General features: G+C 38.7%; 1 protein-coding gene across 2 annotated transcripts in view; it reads left to right on the top strand.

The window, feature by feature from the left end:
- LOC309452924 (rho GTPase-activating protein 8-like) overlaps positions 1–16,602 on the top strand; it is a 93,272-nt gene that overhangs the window by 45,629 nt on the left and 31,041 nt on the right. For both annotated transcript variants that reach the window (XM_082076047.1, XM_082076046.1), the window contains exons 4-8: positions 1,638–1,725; positions 4,472–4,603; positions 7,708–7,794; positions 11,530–11,628; positions 12,757–12,867. In XM_082076047.1, the coding sequence (XP_081932173.1) occupies positions 1,638–1,725; positions 4,472–4,603; positions 7,708–7,794; positions 11,530–11,628; positions 12,757–12,867 (517 nt within the window). The remainder of the gene's footprint in view (positions 1–1,637; positions 1,726–4,471; positions 4,604–7,707; positions 7,795–11,529; positions 11,629–12,756; positions 12,868–16,602) is intronic.

Genomic DNA, 16,602 nt, shown 5'->3' with positions numbered 1-16,602 from the left:
TGTGGAGAAATGGCTATTTAATGATTAACCGTTAAGAACAATGAGCGACGAGCTGATGGTGGTGGGCAGAAGAGCAGGATGACAGGCCGAGAAGGGACCAGGTGTGTGTGGCTGTGTATCAGGCTCTTGGGCATGTCTTGTGCTTCAGGAGCTGGAAGGAGGAAGGGAGAACTCCCGTGCTGGATGCGTTGATGACTTGGGGAGGTCCTGCTGCTGTTGGGGTGGGGTGGGTGGGACTGTCTTGTGGCTCTATGTCGAGGGTTAAGATTGTGGGGTGACAATAAAACCCTGGCAGATGTATTGTTAACCTCCTCTCGCCCCAACTTCCCCCTTTTTGCCCCTCCCTCTCCCCCCTTCCTAAGGACAGGCCTAAGGACAGGTGACCGGGAGGGAAAGAAGGACAGAGAGAAGAGAGTTGGAAAAATTAACAATGTTTTACTAATGCTACTAATAAGAATAGAGAAAATAATACAAAATATACAAAACCAATCTTGAAAGTCTCAGCAACTGCAGAGCCGGCAACCAAAGTCCTGGACTGGACTCTGCAGCCAACCGGAGCTGGATTCAGTCTGTCACTAGGCCTCAGTTCGCAGGGACGACTAGCAAGGTCCTCTCCTAATGTTGGCCATAAGCAGAAGGGAAAAAGCAAAGGCAGAAGGGCAAAGGGACGAGATCCTCGTGATCTCCCACTTTTATATGAAGTATTCACGTGAATGGAATGTTATACACAGTTGGTCAGTTTCTTGGTCACCTGTTTCTCGTTGCCCCTCTCGCGAGATGTCCATCCATGCTTATCAGTAAGTTTGCATTCCATTGCTAGGTTTACCAAAACATGTGTCTGGTTCTCCAGGAAAATGCAGTTAATGCGAAGGCTTTAGCTGACAGGCAAAATCACTAAAAGAGAAACTTGTTTTTAACAAAACCAGGACAGGTGGTCATGGCATGAACATCAGCTTTGTCTATAGACACAGTGTGGGTGAAGCTGTCACGAGGCAAAGAGTAAATGAACTTGAGTGCAGCAGGATGTGCTTTGTCAGAAGAACTAAGGGATGGACTCTTAGGGGTCTCCAGGTTATGAAAAGCATGCTTGTATGCCTTGCTTGTTTTATTTTAATTGTGATCTGAACGTAGCAGTGCTTCTGGAAAAGAGTATCTAAGGAAGCTTAAGTTGGTTTAAAAATAATCTGACATAGATGTGTGACAAAGGAGATGCCCAAAGTGCTCAGAGGCAGAGAGGTATTCTCATAAATCCCAGACATAAAGCATGAAGAGTTTGAGCACAGGTCACTTCCAAGACTACCAGAGAAAGCAGGTATGTTCTCTTCCACAACTGACTGCTGCAGGTGGGCTTTAGTGTTCCCTGTCAGGAGCTGAGCACCATCAACCACCTCTGAATATGACTTTCTCACCTTGGCTTCCTCATTTGCCCAGCAGCTGCTCCATGTCACTGAAGCTGTGGCCAAGTTGCTTTCTGTAGGCAACATGTGACTTCACACTGAAGTTTTGCAATATGTTTTGAGTAACGATGGGAGATAGTAGCCCCAAATATCAGAAGATAGAAACCATTCCTTCAGATCACTGAGGTCCCATTGCGTAAGTAAATGAACTTTATCTTTACTAACTGTTTTCTTCACTAGGTGATGACAATTCTGGAAGGAAGGTGATTACCTTCAGTTGCTGCCGTATGCCCCCCTCCCATCAGCTCAATCACACCAGATTGCTGGAGTAAGTTTATTTCAGTCTCCTGCATGGACTGCTTTACATTTTATATGTGAACTTCTATTAGCTTGTTTCCAGGTGAATGAGCTTTCAGGGAGGAGAAGCAGGAGGCAAGGAATGAAATGAAAAAGGGATGTAAGACCTACTAGTGTTACTATTAAGTGAATGAGATGTTGATGGAACTGCCACAGTTACTTCACCTGCAATCTTGACTAGAAGAAGCAATTCACTGTGTACTGAAATCAACTTGTCATCTTGATTTTTATTAATGAATTCTGATCATATTTTAAAAATCAAATTTATTATGAGGACCAATGAAAGAGAAATTCTAGTGTTTTAGTGCTCTGTACATAGGTTCTTATGAATAGCAGCGTTTGCCTTAATTTGTTATACTTTATGTCCTAAGTCACTCAACAAGAGCGTTGTTTAGTTATGTAAATCTTAGTGGTTTTCCTCTTTTATAAAAATACCTGTATTATGTACAGTATATTATGCTTAACATTTTATATGTATCTCAGTTTGTAATGTTTGAGTTTTTGCATTTAAAGAAGTTATGAATATGTAAAATCACAACATTCTTCCTTATAAACTTGCTGCAGCAAGATACCAGGACATGTAGTTTGTCACTACAGGATCTGTTCTGCCGTGAGAGTCCTGTCTGTATAAAGCATTTTAAACCTATTTGGAGTTCTTGTGCAGCCTCCATTGCCAAAATGTGTGAGCACCTTTCAACCAACAGTACCCACCACCTTTGGGAAGGGCCGAAGTGCTGTTATCTCAGCTTTTCAGGAGCAGGGAGGGATTAGAAGGCAGGTTATTTAAGAGATGTGTTGGAGACCATGTTGCTTCATTGGTACACTCTTCACATTTAAGGTGTTTCCACAGCTTTAAGTCAGAGATTCCCATGTAGCATAGAGATGGTGTTAGCCCCTGGGAGGAAGAGCGACACCAGTCAGCTCCTCACCCGGAGGAGCTACCTGCGGTGATCTCTAGGAAATGCCAAAGAAAGGAGTGTGACAAACCACATTGCTACCAGATCGAAGGAGCTTTCCTCAGTTCTGCGAGGAGACACTGTGATGAAACTAGGATTTCCAGCCCTTAGACCCTTCTGGACTTGAACACTGACATGTTTTCCTGTATCTGAGCCCACATCAAATTCACTCAGAAAGTCAGTGCTAAGAGAGAAATGAAGTCACATCTCTGGATGTGAAGCTAGCAATTTAACTGTCAAGTGATCTGATTTTGGATAATTAGACCCAGATGTTGAGTTTTGAGGAAAAACTGCAGACTAGGCCCAGACTGGTACGTGTTTTGTGATGAAATCACTTAAAGAATTGATTTGGTAAAGCTGTTGTAATGTCCCTGCAATTCTGTTACAGCCTTGGAGCAGGTAATAGACTGTACAAAAGCACTGGTTATTTTATGCCCCCACTCAATTATTTTTAGAAGTACAGGCTTTCCTGTATACAATATGCCAATGAATTTACATGCTGTAAAATATAACGTGAGACACTCTGTGTGTAAGAATATCTGCTTAGATGTAATTTAGTTTCAGACTCTTTTTTAAAAGGTCTTGAATGACTACTTCTTCCATTTACATACTGTTAATACTTAAGTCAGGGATCAAAACAGCATTATATTAATTGCAGTGGCAGTCGTTGTCCCAGGCTATTTGCAGTCTAAGATTTACAGTATGCTGAGGAAATAAGCAGATAAATGAGGCTGAGGAAATAAGCAGATAACTGAGACTGTGGGAGTAAAGCGTAAGAGTGAAGTTATGGGCTTTTCCATGCAAAGGTGGATAGTCAAAGTGGCCTTGATACTTGCATGTAGCCACAGTCTAATAAATGGCACATGGAATTATCTATTTCATTGAATGAAAATCGCTTATATACAATTACGAGCAGTAGCTGGAGCTCTGTTACAGAATAATAAGATAGCATTGAGAATGACATGAGAAAGTTGAAATCTGACACAGCAAGAGATGAGGCCAGACTGTACTCCTCCATCATTGCTTTATTTGAATCATTGAGCTGTGTAATAGGGCATAGAGTGTTCTCAGCTGTAGGAGAATGGGAAAAGCATCTTAAACTATACCATAACAGAATGAACACACAGAAATCTGCTTATAAAGCATGCAGTATTATTTCAAGATGGGATAAGTAGTGTAGCTCTTTAAATTAGTTTTAAGGGAAATGATCTATGAACACGGTCCCCACAACAAGAGAAAGGCAAATATATTTAAGAAAACAAGTTTACAGTAACATAATTGGCCATAATTAGGGCTAATGGAGTTTTCAAGAATTTAAAAAGTTTTAAATTGAGAGGGAAACCCAAGATTTATTCTTAATTTTGACAAGTTAAAATGATAGCATTTGCTTGGCAAAAAGGAAGGGATTTATGAAGACCAGAAGAAAGCAAAATAGAAATTGCTGTCAGTTAAAATGCATCTTTTTAAAAAATTATTGGAAAACACAGTCCCATCTTCATCTCTCTAGTGAATCATAAGCACCATAGTTTTTGTAACTAAATGCATTCTTTTCAAATTTCAGGCTTTGTAGTGATGTGGAATTATTTGCAACACTGCCACTAGAGAAAGATTAATTTATTAGATAAATACATTGAAGCAAATGGGAATTTGCAGTCACTAGCTTTCTGTGCAAAGATAGCACATTTTGGTTTTCAGTTGCTGCTTTAAAAAAATCTTGTCCAGTAAATTGTCTTAAAACTAAAATGTTATCTTTCTCCTCAGGTACTTAAAGTATACTCTGGACCAGTATGTAGAGAATGATTATACAGTTGTCTACTTTCACTATGGCCTGAAGAGTCTGAATAAACCATCTCTGAAATGGTTACAAACAGCCTACAAAGAATTTGACAGGAAGTATGTCTCCAAAATATTTGGTTTACCCTTTTGGTTGTGTAATGTCTGTAACTAGCTTCCATGAAAGAAACGTATCTTTCCTGATCTGACAACAGCTGAGTTCATTTTGCCATTGCAAATTCTTGTGATGATATAGTTGTTGTTGGTTATCTTGTAAGTGTCTTCTCTGAAGTACTAAGGAACGGCTTGAGTGCTGCGGTGGTTATCCAAATTTATGAAAAGCCTTGGGACCAAAACCAAGAGCCGTTGCCTTTACTGTGCACTATTTAACGAGATACCTGTGACATCTTATTAGTCATCATTCTTGATTATCTCACAGTTGTGTTTGAACCTTTGATCATCCCAAGGCTATGTTGTATACAAAAAAAGGAAAGATTAGGTTTCAACAGTCCATATCTCACAACCCTTGCAGCTTTTGTTGGTGGTTATATGTAAAGCCCCAAAGGGACCAACATGCTTGTATATGCCTGACCTTTGGAGTAACAAGGGCTACAGCTCGTGACTTCATGTTTTAGTTGGCTAGGGTGCAGTCGAGGCCAAAGCTCCTAGATAAATAGCATTTTAACAATGTAATCTAAAGCTCTGATGTTTATTCTCTGAAAATGCACACTTACCAGTAGAGCTGAAAGTTTGTGTTGAAGTTAGTCTTGTTTGCACGTTGTTAGTTGGTCTAATGTTTATAAACTGGCCTCAAGAGGGCAACGTGACTGAAAGCAAAAACAGACACAAGTAGCTCATTCCTGATAGCGAGACTGTATGTGCATGTGCATTTTGGGAGGATGGATCATACATATCTGATTTTTCTCCAATTTTGGAGCTGGAACAAGAAGCAAATATCATAAAAGATGCTGTGAGAAAGGTTATTGGATGTTTCTAGACTAGAGTGGGAAATAAATGCCTGAGTTTTTCACAGGACTGCACACCCTGCTTTGAAAATTGAGGTAGAGATGGGCACACCACCTTTTGGTGGTCTAGTGGCAGAGCTTGGACTCTCTTGAATCCCACACGATAACCTGTAACTTTAAACCCACTAAGCAAGAAGACGAGGTTGAGCATAGCAGCCCTGAGAGCTGCGGTGGGAAGCTGTCATCTGAAGCCACAAACTGCTTTCATGAGATACTGCTCTCCACTCAGCAACAGACTGGGAAAGCCTTTTGATTTTCCTAGTAGGTTTCTGAATCTGATTAGCACCGTGCATCTGGTTCTTTTGGGGTTTGGGTAAGGGAGAAGAAAGGTAAAGAATCTTTTTTGTTTTGTCTTTGGTGAGGGATTTGGACTACAATGCTGTTTTTTGATATGCACTGACAATTCCTGAAAATAAAGCACTATATGGGGTTGGAAGCCTACCCTACTGTACCGTTGTCCTTCTAGGAGAAGCCCAAGCCAAATTTAAAGTTGCTGTATGGGGAGAGGCATCATGAAGGCAATGTCTTCCTCAGTTTTGTGGCCTTCTGACATGCCTGTGTCTCAAGTGCACAGAGTCACTTTCATTTATGCCAGAAATCTTTTTTCTCTGTTCCCCCACCCCTGACCCAGAAAGCCGGAGAACCAAAGGGGGTCAGGGAAGCCCAGGTAGCTGGACAAAACCAGGTGACCATGCACCCGTCATTTTATTCACAGTTGGGACATCTTAGCACACTGTCCTTGAGAAGCTCAAAGCAGTATTCACAGCCCAACATATATGTTCTGCTCTACTAGCCAGAGGCGGGGGGCGGGAAATAGTACCTTTCAGAGTTATTCTGTGTGTGTGTTTTGGGGGTCAAAGGAAGTAGAGAACAAAGGAGAGTACAAGGGATGATAGCAATTAGCTAGCATCATGAAAGCAAGTGTTTAGCAGCAATAGTTTCAGAAGAATAGTTCTAGCTTTGAAGGTTTACAGCAGAAGCTCAGTGAAGTCTTGTAGGTATTTCATTGTTATCTAGGAAACGATGAAGTACATAAATGTCCACAGAAGCAACAGCTCATGTCAATTGCTTCCAGGTACAAAACAAACTTAAAATGGAAACTTCAGTAAAGCAACTCAGGTGTTTTGCCTTTTAGTTTTTATTGTTGATTTTGGGTTCTTATCCACAGTACTGCCTGTTGCATAGGAATTATTGGTTGCTTGTATATAATGGTAACTTTGTGAAAATGATGCCTTTTTCATTCAAAGATGTGTGGGCCCAGTTAAAACCCAAAAGGAAAAACTATTGTAGTTGCTGAGCTGGTCCCTTTCCCCCTCCTACAGTAACGTATTACAAGAAAGCTTTTCTTAGGAGTCCATGATCATTTTTTTCCATGATCATTGTTTTTCTAACAATGAATGGTTAACAATTGTGAGGGGTGATCCCTACTGGGAAGCAAACTTGGCAAAGTAATAAGCAACGAATTGTACATAAAAGCAGGATATTTCATTATACATTTCTCAGTTTCATTTTGTAATTATGTTGAATAAGAGCAGAGTCTTTTTGTGCAGCCTGGTTTCTGTTTCAGTTTCATCCTACCAGAATCTGTTGTTTAAGTATCATGGTGTGGCACTGTAGAATCAAGAAATGCTATAATGGAGAAAGGGTTTTGTTTCATACAATGGGGACCATCCAATATAAACCAGCATGCAGTAGGCTTCACCATTAGTAATTGCTGGCAAAACAAGACAAAAGTAGTGGTAAAAATAAAATATTATGTGAAAAATTTACATCTGAAAATTTAGACATTTTCTCCAACATGAAACTCCTATAAGCAGAAAATAAAGGGAGTTGAAGTAATTTTTTATATAACAGAATTTTTTTATAGACTCTTCGTTCTCTTATAAATTTATTTTTTTTAAGTTGCCTATTTTCCTTTCTCTCCCCCTGATATTAAATCTGTGAGATAGCAGGCATTGGTTAGGAACATAATAGTGTTATCTTTGCCTAGTATTGTATCATCAAAACTGCAGATTTTTTTTTAAATCGGGTTTTTTTTCATTTTACATTCAGTTTCTTCTGAATTAGGTCTTTTTAATGTATTTGAAAAGAATGCTGTATAATGTTCTGTAATAATACCTCCCATTCAATTGTAGCTATTCAGTTCTACCATCCGTGATATTCAAAAGTCTTCTAACAATTTCATTTTTCTTTTCCTAGGTATAAGAAAAACCTTAAAGCACTCTATGTTGTACATCCAACCAACTTCATAAAAATACTGTGGAATATCTTTAAGCCTCTTATAAGGTACTTGGCAGTTTATTCAACACGTTTTCCATTTAGTTTAAGGATGGTTTGTTCTCTAATAAGTTGCTTTTGAAAAAGCTTGAGGTAAAATATGTCAGGTAACAGCACAATAGCCATTTAAACTGTCTTGAACTAACGAGTAAGGTGAGCTTAAGCTTGGGTATGAATAATAGGGTAGAGTTCTTTTCTTTCTAAGAAAAAGAAGCCTCAGTTCATAGTGGGATTTTTTTGTATGTTAAAGTAAATACCACTTTAAAACATAGTTATTCTTTGGACCATGAATGACTTTTTTGTCCTGTTTGAAAGCACTTAGCACAATACAACCGAGTCCATGACCGGAGTTACTAGGTGGTACGGTAAAGCAGATGATAAATGGTTAACCTTCAGTCTGATCTTAAGTGCTGAGATGAATAGGAATGATACTACTTGTGTGTTCAAAGTTAATGGGTAAGCCCTGAAGTGCCCATAAGAGTTTGAGATGGAGGGTATAATGGTGAAGGTAGATATATTTTACTGGTGCACTCTTTGCCTTTGCATGGTAAAAATTGATGGCGTCTACAAGGAACTGGCAACCATGGGCAGTTGCTGCAAGGTGCTGGGATGGTTGGGCTTTCTTAGTTTCTGCTCCTGTACTTCTGTCACGCTCAAAGTAATTCTAACATTTTGCAGATTATATTAGTAATGACCTCAGGGCTGAAGGTTGAAAACAGCTTGAGAAGCCGTGATGAACCAACTAGAAATGTCCATTACAGTAACTTGCAATTGATTCAATTTCTGACTGGTAGAAAGCTAATTATTAGAAAGGGGAAGTTTAACTTCTAGACAGATCAGAACATGTAAAAATGAAAATAATTACAGCTAAAAGTCCTTCCAGAACATGCTGTTCTTGAAACAAGAAGATCAACTGTAGATCTTTATTTTAACTGGCAGCAAAATAAATGCCAAAGATCCAGGACATGAACCAATAGTGAGGGAAGTGTGACAGTAGCAGGATATCCAGTAGCTCATGGTAACTCAGGAATGGGGATGGATTTTTGTTGTTGTTCCTGATTTGCTGTAGGATAGGTATGGAGAACTTTGTAGGAAAAAACATAATAATAAAACCAGAAAACCTCTTGGTGGACATTACAACACGCAGGTGAAACCAACATCTCTCTCAGAGGCAGCTGAGAGTTCCTCAGGAATAGCTTCAGGCAAGTGGTTTTGGGACACTGATGGTTTTCAGTCTGTGTGTGTTAATGCACTCAATAGAGCCCCAGATGGATGACAACTGTGCTCTTTGACTTAGAGTAATAGTTGGCTGCTAATTCTTACAAAATAGAAGTTTACAGGTACCTGTTCCAAATAGTTATTTTCCCTGAATCATACCATGTCTGTGTAAATAAGATCAATACCTTTTTTCCTTGGAACAGTATGATACATCTGCAATTAAATCATTGTTTACTTTGGATGTGAAAATGAGTGATCCTGTTAAGCTTAAGCATTCATATCTAGCATAGAAAATTCAAACCAGGGCTTGTCATCTTAGATGCATCATCATCTCGACCTTCTGAACACCCTGCTTTCTTCAGGATTAGCTGTTCCTGTTTGTACTTGACTTTTACCACTGTTTAGTGTCTGATTTAGTACAAATCTACTCTGTTCTTAAAATGTGAAAACTAGAAACAAAGATATTTGGAGACTGGGACTGACAAAATAATTGAAAGTATGAATAAACTCTGAAAAGATACATAAGCCAGAAGGTGGGAATCAGCTGAAGCTAAGAAGAAACCCTCTTTACTCCTTAAAATGTTTTAATTGCCAAATGCTCACATGCATTTATGCTTTGGGTTGACTCAAGTTTGGGTTTGTCAAGTAAGGGAAAACATCAGGATATAATTTTAAAACTCAAATGTGAAAGTGCCTGTGTACAATTTGTCTAAGTTGTACTCTCACTGAAAACGAAAACTTATTAACGTTATTTATGTACTGAAGTAGTACAATTTAGAATTTGTTCACAGTACCTTTCCTTTCCAGTTTGGAATACTCTTATCTTAGCAGATCATACTTTTATTTCAATGTCAATATTAAACCAAAGTTCACAAAAAGAAGGGATAAAAATCCTCTGGACTTTCTGTTTCCTAGCTTTGCTGAATTACGGGCCAGAATCATTTGTAATTAGTATTTCCAATAAAAAACACAGATATAAAATAAATTTCATTATCAAGAAACATGTATTTATTTTTCAGAGGTCTGTTAGTACATTTTGTACCTCTTAGTAAATGGCCTAAATACTTTTACATGAACAATGTGCTTGCTAAGAAGTGAGTGAATAATAGCATTATTAGAGTGAAGAGCAAAAGTAATAAGTATTTTAGCATGATAATATTTGAAAGTATTTAAGAAAATGTAAGTACTTAACATTTTTCATGCTCCAGAAATTGATTGATCTCTTTCCAGTCCCAAAAGAAATGAGCAAGAAGGTAGTCTCATCACATGTATTTATTCCAAACTGCAAAAAAACTGTAAGAAGAGCACACATTCTATGTGTGAGCTAACAGAAGCCACCCACCTCTTAGCAAATTAATACACATTTAGGTGGTGGTGGTGATGTGGCATTTTTAAGGAACAGCAATTTCTAATTGCTCGTGACTTAGTAACAAATTATGTGTTCTGTAACATGTCCTGTATTATCAGGGGTGTTTGGTTACAGGGAATTCTGTGCTAGCCGGTGGCTTAGGCAAAGCGCTGAAATTGCTGACTATTTTGGGTAAAATACACAGTGAAGATCTCTGAAGTTGTACATGTCCAGACTGATATCTATCAGTGTCCCAAAATTGCTTGCCTGTTGGCAAAATTGAGCTCATTTCAATTAAAAAGCTTCTAACATGCTGAGGTGACTTTTATTTGTACCGTCTCCCACTAGAGGGAGTGTGTGTATGTGTATTTGACATCCAGGAATAAATTTATTTATGTGAGAGAATTTTCCTCCAATTTTACTATCAAAAGTAAGTTGCAGCAAAGTACTCTTTTTATCATAAACATCTATTATTTTGCTTGACACTTTGTTACAGGACAGATATTTTGTGTTGTGGAAAAAATATGAAGTTATTTCAGACCACATGTATAAATGGGTCATTGAACCTTGTTTGAACTCCTCAGTCTGTAAGTAGTGTATTCTGGCTGAAATGGAAGATCTAACTAGTGATACTTGGTGCTTCAAATTTGGAAGTCTGTTTTGTAAAACTTGTAGAAAAATCTTATTATTCAGGATGTTTCCTAGAAGCTAGCCAGCCTTTTTTCTGGCCTGTCACTTGCTACTTTCTAGTTTGTGTCTACAGCTCCATTATTTTGTCTTTTGGCAGGAAGGAATACCTAAATAGCACAAATATGTTGTTCTGTTGGCTGTATAACATTTTGTCCAAAGTTAACAGTTCTTTTAGTGAGCTTTTTAATGCTGTGTGAAAAGCTGTTTTTCAGTGGCTTTTAAAGCAGCATTTTTCATATCTATGCAAATCACAAAACATTCAGATGGAAGTCGGTTATCTTTATTCAAATCAGACTCTCAGGCATGCACTGTATATGTTTGATCATACGAAATGAAATACATCTTATGTCTCCTGCTGCTTCAATTACAGTCTAATTTTGAGTTGCATCAGCACTTACATTTTTGTAATAAAAACGAAACCCTTCATAAATTTTCTTCCCATGCTGATTTTTATACTTCTTTGTGATTTTGTTGTTTGTTTGTTTTAGCCATAAGTTTGGGAAAAAGATCACCTACTTGAACTATTTAAGTGACCTGAGAGAGCATCTCAAATATGACCAGCTAAATATCCCTCAAGAAGTCATCCGGTATGTGGCACGTTTAAAATATATTGTCTCACCTTTTCTCGGATAGAGTTGCATACTCTTCACTGTATTCCAAGCAGAATCTAATCCTATTTCTTCACTGTTTAAAAGTCTAATTTACCTCTTTGTGCTTAGTTGGATTTAATTCTGAAAGCTGCAATGCCATCAAAGGTGTACTGAAATGCGTCAGTTGTTTAGAGAGAACACTGTATAGTTTTCTACAGATTTGGAACATCATCATCTCAGTTATGGAGCCTTTTCTTAGTATAATTGCAACTTCTGTGTGAGTGTTAAAAAAACCAATCCATATGTCATTACTACTTGTGAGTATCACATAAAGTTCATGGGTAAAAATGTAATCCTGACCTCTTTGCTTGCATATTGTAACACATTGACTTCCTTTTGCTAAGAGCATTCCCAGTCAGCAAAGTGTTGATTGATTTTAAACTTTATGGATACATCTATTGTTATCAAATCCATTACTTCTATATCGTGTGTGTATGTGTGTTAGGGAGGAGTATTGGAGAGGGGGCAGGAGAGGAAAAGAAAAAGAAGTGCATAGGGCTGGATTTGTCAAGTGCCAGTATTAGTATCAATAACAGTCTTTTTGACACAGCACTTTACATGGAAATGCTTTGATGTACTGACAGGAAGTGATTTTATGTCACTGCTGAGTGAAAGTAACTGAAAGCTTTGATTATGACTGTTATTGATGCCTGGTGGGTTTTTACACACCTTTTGTGTAAATATGGAATAACAGAAAATACTTCAGAGCTCTAAGGTTATAAATTGGATAGCATGGTTGCCAAAGAAAGGGGAGTTATATTTTGAGTAACAAATATGTTTGAATTTTGTGGTTAAATTATAGTATGTTCCTATTTTTTGGACACATTTATTACTATACTCTGTTGGCTGTGGCAAAAGAGCTCTTCTATGTCTTCCTTAAGTATTCTACCACAAATACTACTTAAAGATTTCCCTGATGCTTAAATTAAATGCAAGTTCTGTAAGATGAGCAGCATATACACTACTGTCAGGAAACCAGCATCATATGCAATACTGATGGTTGTTCATATACATAGTTTGTCAACTGTGGTGCACAGAAAGTCAGTGATTTCTTGATTTTTGCAGACATGATGAAAATCTTCGGAGGAAACAGAAGGGAAAACTGCCACCTGTGGTTAAGGTTCCTCCGCCACGGCCACCTCTACCAACTCAGCAATTTGGAGTCAGCCTGCAATAGTAAGCTATGAGATTTCTAAAATATGAGATTTCTATACTCTGCAGCCTTCACCGGAGTGCAGGTTCACCAGACAGAATGTCTGTTAATATTTTGTTTATTGTATGTTTAGTTTCTCATTCTCTTTGAAAGCCATGCAACAATGAGGCTAGACAATGGGTTTTATGGATTCAGGACAAGTGTCTTGGTCCCTGTGATCTGCCTGGTCTTCATTTTTACAGTATCTTTGTGGTAGTTAGTGCCAGCATGGCTGCAAAACTTTTCTCCTAGTGAACAGAAGTTTGCCAACATATGACAGAGCCCCAGGCTAATCTGTTGCTGGTGGATGCTGGCAGTATCATAGTGTTTTGGAGATATTTACGTGGTGGATAGCAAAGCCAAAACAAAGCTTCAGGCTCCAAAATGGCTGCATAAAACTAAAATGGATGCTTGAGCTTTTATATTATGTTGGTTTGTTGCTCACAGATTGTTCTGATCAGAGTTTTATGGAATGAATAAAATCACTCTCTTCCAGAAATGCCCTGACAGCTGTTTACGTAGATTACAGCACTGTATGTGGTAGAAAAAATTATTTACTTTGCACAAGGAATGGGATGGCAAGATTCAATTTTGGTAAAACACAACAAAAAAGCCACAAAACCTTCTAGCTTCCTACCCACAGTCATTTCTGTCATCTTGCTATGGCATCCTTCTCAGAAACAGCTGAAGAATATGTTTCATATTCAGCAAAGGCAATTTAGGCTGTCTGATACATGGACATTTGTCATATCTCCTCCCACCCTCAGTCTACTTTTCTGGTTCTAATGATTCAGCTGTAAATGAGATATAAAATATAATTTTCCCCTGGTTAAATGTTAAACATCAGTCCTCTCTGGAAGGCCTGAAATTAGTACAATCAATATCTATTGTGTAAGAGCTACTGTGACATTAACTTTTATGGTATCTCTTTAGAGTTCACCCTAACACTTGAAACATGGATAACTCACTTCCCTAATTCAGAGAATATCTTTTAGGTGGGCTCCACTGGGTCATTAAGAAGGACAATGTTTTATGCCGCCACTTCAGTAGTAAAACTGAGACTGTTTGCAGGGATCAGGGCACACTCTGTCACTTGCCTCCAGCCCAGCCTGGCTGCTCAGGCAGCTCTATCGAACTTCTCACAGGCTTATGCGATCAGACAGCATGTTGTGTGCCACTCTTACCATCTGCTGGTCATATTTTATTCCTCTGACTGTGCCTGAACACTAAACAGTATCTTTCACTGGGCTGCACATAGTGAGGATGTGGTGGCCAGCCTTCCTGATTCTACTGCTTTCCAGGTCCATTACCATCAGCAAAACACATCCTTAGCTTTCCCAAGCTAAAAAGGGTGGCTACTTATAAAGAGCTTTTCTGTGGAAGATCTTTTGGTGGGGAAACACAGAGCAAGGCAATTACTGTAACTTGTCGGTCTCTTCTCCCAAGTAACAAGTGAAAAGATGAGAGGAAATGGCCTCAAGTTGCACCAGGGGAGGTTTAGACTGGATATTAGGAAAAATTTCTTCCCGGAAAGGGTTGTCAGGCACTGGAACAGGCTGCCCAGGGAAGTGGTGGAGTCACCATCCCTGGAGGTGTCTGAAAGACACATAGATGAGGTTCTTAGGGACATGGTTTAGAAGTGGACTTGGCAGTGTTAGATTAGCAGATGGGCTCAATGATTCTAAAGGTCTTTTCTAAACAAAATGATTCTATGATATTTGACTCAGAGGGTTCCAGTGCTGGCACTGATGTACAGATGCCCTTCCTGTGTGGGTGCAGCTCAGAGCACTCAGGTGTCTGAAATAGATGTACATGGGATATTCATTCCTTCTGTCTGCCCACCCTTGTCCAAATTCCCTCTTCAGAAGAGATGATGCTGCATCACCCTATAAAAATACAAATAAAAAACCCCTCTGTGACTTCTAAATTAGAAAGAAAGGATTTAATTGAGACTATGTTTGTGAAGAAAAGTAAACTTAACAGAGGAGAGGGAATGATATGTGTGGAGAGCTTCTAAAATCCGAACTAAAAAAAAGTATCAATGTTCATCTTGATGAATGAATTGCTTTTGCTAATTCCCTTTCCTTTCATGAGGTCTGTAGATTGTAATGGCAAACTGACAGGGACCTCCCCACCTGTCTAGCAAAAATGTGGGTTTGAAGTCTTCTCCTGGGTGAATCTCTTCCACTTTCCTGAAGAGAGCTGTGGGGAGACTCTGATTTTATTTTGTATAGGCTAATGGGAATATGTGTGCTGTGTATTTCATTACACTTAGTAAAAATTGTACTGTCAGGGATGCTGCTGAGAGAAAGCTACTGTCATAAAAGGACTGTTTCTCTGTGGAGTCTTTCTTTAGTTTAAGAAAATAAATTCTAAGGCACATAGGCCTGTGGTTTCATCAGATTCAGTACTTCTGGGTTGATTCTGTGTGATTCAGTCAGTAAGAGGTTCGTGAATGGGATTTATTCAAAGCTCTCATAGGTAGTCTAATTTTAATAAGATGCTTGATAATAGTGTCCCGATGTCTTCGGGGTGTGGAAGGTGGTAAAGCCGTACCCTTTGGAATGTGCCTTCCTAAAAGTGGTGGGCAATGCTGCTTCTGGTAGCACTTCCTCATTTAACTTTTTTCTCAGTTTATATTAGTTAATACATTTGCTTTCCAGAGCTATAATTAAAAACTAGAACAGCAAAAAGTAACTAAATGTTGGTTCAAAATATCTCACTTTTGTCCAGCAGGTGGGACAAGGCAGGGGGGGGACCTGTTTTGTTAGGAGAGCAAAACAAAGATGGAAGAAGTTGCCATCTAGACACTGAAAAATGACTGTCTGGGACCACTGTCTCATCTTGGAGGAATCTGTTAACACACAAAGACATTTTTAACCTCATGGAGTCAGATTTTCAGAATGACATAAGGCAACTGGACATCTAAAAATCATGGAAGGTCTGTGAGAGCTGGCAGTAAAGTTCTTTGAAATGCAATCTGTACTGAATTGGCTTAATTTATGAGTGAGCTGAAGGGCTTATTATCAGGTTAGTTCAAATATTTTCTTTCTGATGTTACCCCTGTCTACTCAGGATCCAAAATCTGAAATTAAAATGGCAGCACTTGATCTCTTTAACCCCTCAGTGTCACTCTAAGCTCTTCATGGGGAGGAAAACATAAACACACACCAAGCTGTGTTCATCTTAACTGTTCATCCATCTTTATTTACATTTACTTCTGTGGGATTTAATTGTGTAATTTATGTTAGGCACAGATGTGAAGTGGAAAACCTTCCTCACTGTGAGGACTCAATAATTGGGTCTTTGCAGCTAGAACTTGAATCTAGTACCAAGTTGTCCTGCAGCTTCCACTGAAACTACACTAATTCAAACAATTATAAATGAGCTTAGTAAAGGCAGTTAAATAATCCAAAGGTGGCTTATAAAACGTCTTCAGAATAAAGTAGGGGGGACCAAAAAAGATTGTCTGTCTCCCTCTTTAATTCTTTATGCCTACATGTACAGAGCAGATTTGCCCAGTTTACTGAGTGATAGTCTCTCCGTGGCATTTCTGATCCCTAGCCTGATTGCCTGGTTGCCAAATTGCACATTTAAAGGTTCAAACTCATGATGAAAGCTATGTGGTTTTCTTGAAAATACAGAATAACACAACTGAAACTAAGGTTCATCTTCATGGGGATATCAGACAGAGCAGTCGTCCTGAGGAAGTTTGTCCC

Source organism: Streptopelia decaocto (genome assembly GCF_964273445.1).
Source record: "Streptopelia decaocto genome assembly, chromosome: 1".
NCBI classification, from domain to species: domain Eukaryota; kingdom Metazoa; phylum Chordata; class Aves; order Columbiformes; family Columbidae; genus Streptopelia; species Streptopelia decaocto.
This window is presented reverse-complemented; position numbering and strand designations above follow the sequence as displayed.